The following is a 3664-nucleotide window of genomic DNA, read 5'->3' on the forward strand; positions in this document are numbered from 1 at the left end:
GACAAGGAGACGCACCTGCAAGGTCTGCTTTGACCTTGATCTGTTTCCAGCACTTGCAGCAGCAGATCCTCCCTGTCGCAGTTTCCTTAAGCCGTGGTAATGAAGACGTGGACGTAGCCGTACAGGCAGACTGGAGACGCAGTAGCTGTTCCAGCTGGTTTCAGTTAATTGAGTCGATTGCACACCCTGGCTCAAAGTGAGCCTCGTCCCTCCCTCCGGTCCTGCCCCGGGCCCCTGTACCGCCGGCAGCAGGAGCTGTTGGGGTGCCCCTGCTCTGGCGTCGCTCTGGCTCCGCTCCCCCCGCAGGCAGCAGTGGCACCGTTCCACCTGCTGTACAGGGGAGGGTGAAGTTAGGCGCTGGTTTAGGGATGAAGATCTATATGTACTTTTAGGGGGTGTTGTGTAGAGGGTATGTATGACTGGTGTGTAGATACTGTTCTGGTGTTCAACAACCGAATCACACCCAGAGCTTTTTCAGCTCAGGTGTAGGAGGTTTGCACAAGCCGTCAGCCTTCAACAGCAACAGCAGCTGTGAACTCCTGCCCTGCGCCAGCCCCAGGGAATGGCCAGGAATTGCTGAGATCATGGGACAAACCCATGTTTTATGAAGTGATCTCTGTTAGACATTCCCGTGGTGCCACACAGGAACGGTGCAGGCAGAGCGGTGTGAGTTCAGGGCCAGTGCTGGAGCTCTTGGCCCTCGCACCCGTTGCCAAATACTGAACTTAGGGTGGGTATGGCAGGGGGGGAGGTGATCACCAGCCTGTGCCTGTCCTCCTGGGACTCTGTGACATTTGGGGACTGTTGTACCTAAACCATGAACGGGGGGAGCTTCTGTGCAGCTTAGGGAGAGGTGCTGGGGACGGGATGAGGGATGTGACATGCAGCGTGTCCCCGTGTAACACCCTGTTCTACCGCAGCAGCCGGTGTGGGCACATCTTAGCAACTCCTCCGTGGTGGGAGCAGTCGGGGCTGCGGGCGCTGCCCTTCTCCTCGCACTTGTTGCAGCCACGGCGATTGTCATGAAGAGGAGGAGAGCAACTCAGGGAACGTACAGCCCAAGCCGTCAAGAAAAGGATGGGGCTCGAGTGGAAATGTGGAATGTAATCAAGATGCCACCAACCGAGCGGCTGATATAAGAACCGGGGTCAGACAACAGGTGCTGTGTCATCCTTTACCTATCCTGGAACTGCTGCAGCATCGCTGTCTTAGCACTGGAGATGTTTGTGTAGGACAGGTCTGTTCTGCTTTAAGCTACTTCATAGGCTACAGGCACCTGCCTGCTGTTACTGGGCAGTAAGATCCCCCTGCTTGGAACGTGTTTTGTTATTGCAGCTCATCCCGTAAAAGATTTGTATAAAAGTGGTCTGCCAGCAAGAGCAGTAATGTCTGGGAGAAAAAGGAAAAAAAAAAGGAGGGGCCAGTGGAGGAGCAGAAGCAGTGGCTGTGGCCGCAGGGGCAGGCACAGAGCCTGTGTGTCACCAGCAGGAGCCGCGGGGCCATCGGGCACTGCTCCGCCTTACCACCCCGGCCTCTCCGCAGTCGTGCAAGGGCTCGTAACGGCCATGCAGCCAACGTCACTGGCACCATGCAGGTCTATTTAATGGGAATTAAGCCACTATATTAAGAAATAATGTGAATAATGTGGTTGTTTAAAAAAAAAAAAACCAAAAAAAAAACAACGCTGTGCCTGTGCTGTCTCAGTAAAGCTAAGACAGAGAAGTGACTGATGGGAGCTGCTGCTGTCCTTCAGGAACGAGGCCGGAGTTAGCATGACCCCACCAGACAGTAGGTACCTGTGCGGTCTTGGACACTGCCACTAAATCTTTTCCTAAGCATAGATTAAACCACAGGGATATTTTTAAGTGCCTTCCCGAGATGGAGTTGCCAGTTACAGTGTTAACTTTCTGGAAAGGAGGATGTTTATATGATCCCTTTCGTTGCTCAGCCTGTGCAGCAAGGTGGGCAGGGGCAGGCTGGAGGCTTTTCCCGTCTGTTCCGAGCCGTGGTGTCCCTGTCCCCACAGAGCAGGCTGGCTCCAGGGCAGGAGCTGGCACTAAGCTGTGTGACCACCCCACGGACCTCAGTAAGAGATTTAATGTTTGAACATCAAGTGATGCTTGCTTGTGCAAGGAGGGGAGGAGGAGAGATTCCAAGATCTGTAACTCTCAGGACAGACAGGTTTGGGCTTGTCAATGCAGAGAAGTAGAATTCGTTAACTAATCTAGTGACCTTCAACCAGGGTTTGTGCTGTAGTGAGACACAGCATTCATTTTCCACACTGCCCTAAAAGGATATTTATTTTCCTTCATTACATTTGTAATGTCCTCCTTCCCTTCATTACATTTGTAGCTGTTGAGTTTCTTCTTTAGCAGAATGTGGCAGAGCCTCTGGAAAGAACTGCAGCGGAGCAGGCCAAAGGAGGTTGAAATCATTATCATTTCAGGATAATTACTACACCTATCAGAGAGATATATTTTAGAAAACAGTGTCTGCTTTTTAATCTCCAAAATACTACTAATAAGCAGGGTGTGAATCTGCCCACCACAGCTAATCACCACCAGAAGAAAATGCTATTCTGTTTTGCTCTTGGATTTTTTTTTTTTTACAGTAGCTGTAATTTTTTTAACTCTAAGCAAAGGGAAGAGTACAAAACTGTTTGCTTAAGAACAGGTCTTCTGCGCACATGCAACTGCTGATACAAGATGAAGAATGGAAATTTTGGAATTTTGCCTCCCCAACCATTGAGAGACAAGACAATATGTTGTGTGTAAGGTCACTTGAATACCGAGGAAAAGCTGAAAGAGCAAGTGATAAAGAAATGACCTAACTTCAGGTTGGTGAGCTTGCTATCACTTTTATTGCTAATAACACTGCTGTTACTTCGAACAGGATTTGCTCTGTGTATTGGCAGATGCTCTTTAGGAAGGGCTAACATCCCTTCAGCACAGAGCCGGGTGTACTGCCCAGTCCCTGTGCCGCAGTGGAACCAGTTACCCCGCACCCCTGAGGAAAAAGGCGACTGGAGGTTGCTCAGCAGCATTAGTGCAGCAGGAGGCAGAAAGGCGGCAGCATGTTTCTGGGAGCGCAGGGCTGCAGGGGCAGGCCCCACACACTGCGCTGGGCACCGTGCCTCTGGAGAAACAAAAATTCCCCCTTGGCCTGAGTTGGTTCCTGTCGCAGGGGTGGGGTTGTCTGCTGGGGGGAAGGACCCGCAGAGTCCAGGGCAGCAGGACCGGGTCAGAGCCCAGCTGTGTCCCCGTTCCTGCCCTGCAAAGGTAGGGGTGGTTTTTCATCCCGTGATGACTTGTAATAAACCTGCAGCAACCTTCGAACATGCTTTGGGTTTCTGAAAACTCAGACCTGATTAACCTCCGGGTCGCTGCCAGGAGCTGCATGTACTTTTTAGCTCCACACTGGTTTTTGTGTTTAAACTAGAAAAATGAAGGCAGCAACTGGATTTAAATGGACCAATATTCCTCCAGCCTGTATTATTTTCGAGAAGAAAACCAGAATTGTGTTATAAGAAACACTGCTAAGGTACTGAAATATCCTGAAAGGCAACAAGAGGCTGCAAACCCCACAACAGTGAGATATAAAACCCAGCAACCTGCAAGCAGTGAGTCTGTCTGCATCCCCTGCTGCTCCTGTGCACTCAGCAGGA

General features: G+C 50.9%; 1 protein-coding gene across 1 annotated transcript in view; it reads left to right on the plus strand.

Moving 5' to 3' along the window:
- LOC104461889 (protein crumbs homolog 2-like) overlaps positions 1 to 1139 on the plus strand; it is a 32517-nt gene extending 31378 nt beyond the window's left edge. Inside the window, exon 13 of the mRNA XM_010073630.1 lies at positions 921 to 1139. Coding sequence (XP_010071932.1) covers positions 921 to 1139 — 219 coding nt within the window. The remainder of the gene's footprint in view (positions 1 to 920) is intronic.
- Positions 1140 to 3664: the final 2525 nt, after the last annotated feature.

Source organism: Pterocles gutturalis, unplaced genomic scaffold (genome assembly GCF_000699245.1).
Source record: "Pterocles gutturalis isolate BGI_N339 unplaced genomic scaffold, ASM69924v1 scaffold26982, whole genome shotgun sequence".
NCBI lineage: Eukaryota > Metazoa > Chordata > Aves > Pterocliformes > Pteroclidae > Pterocles > Pterocles gutturalis.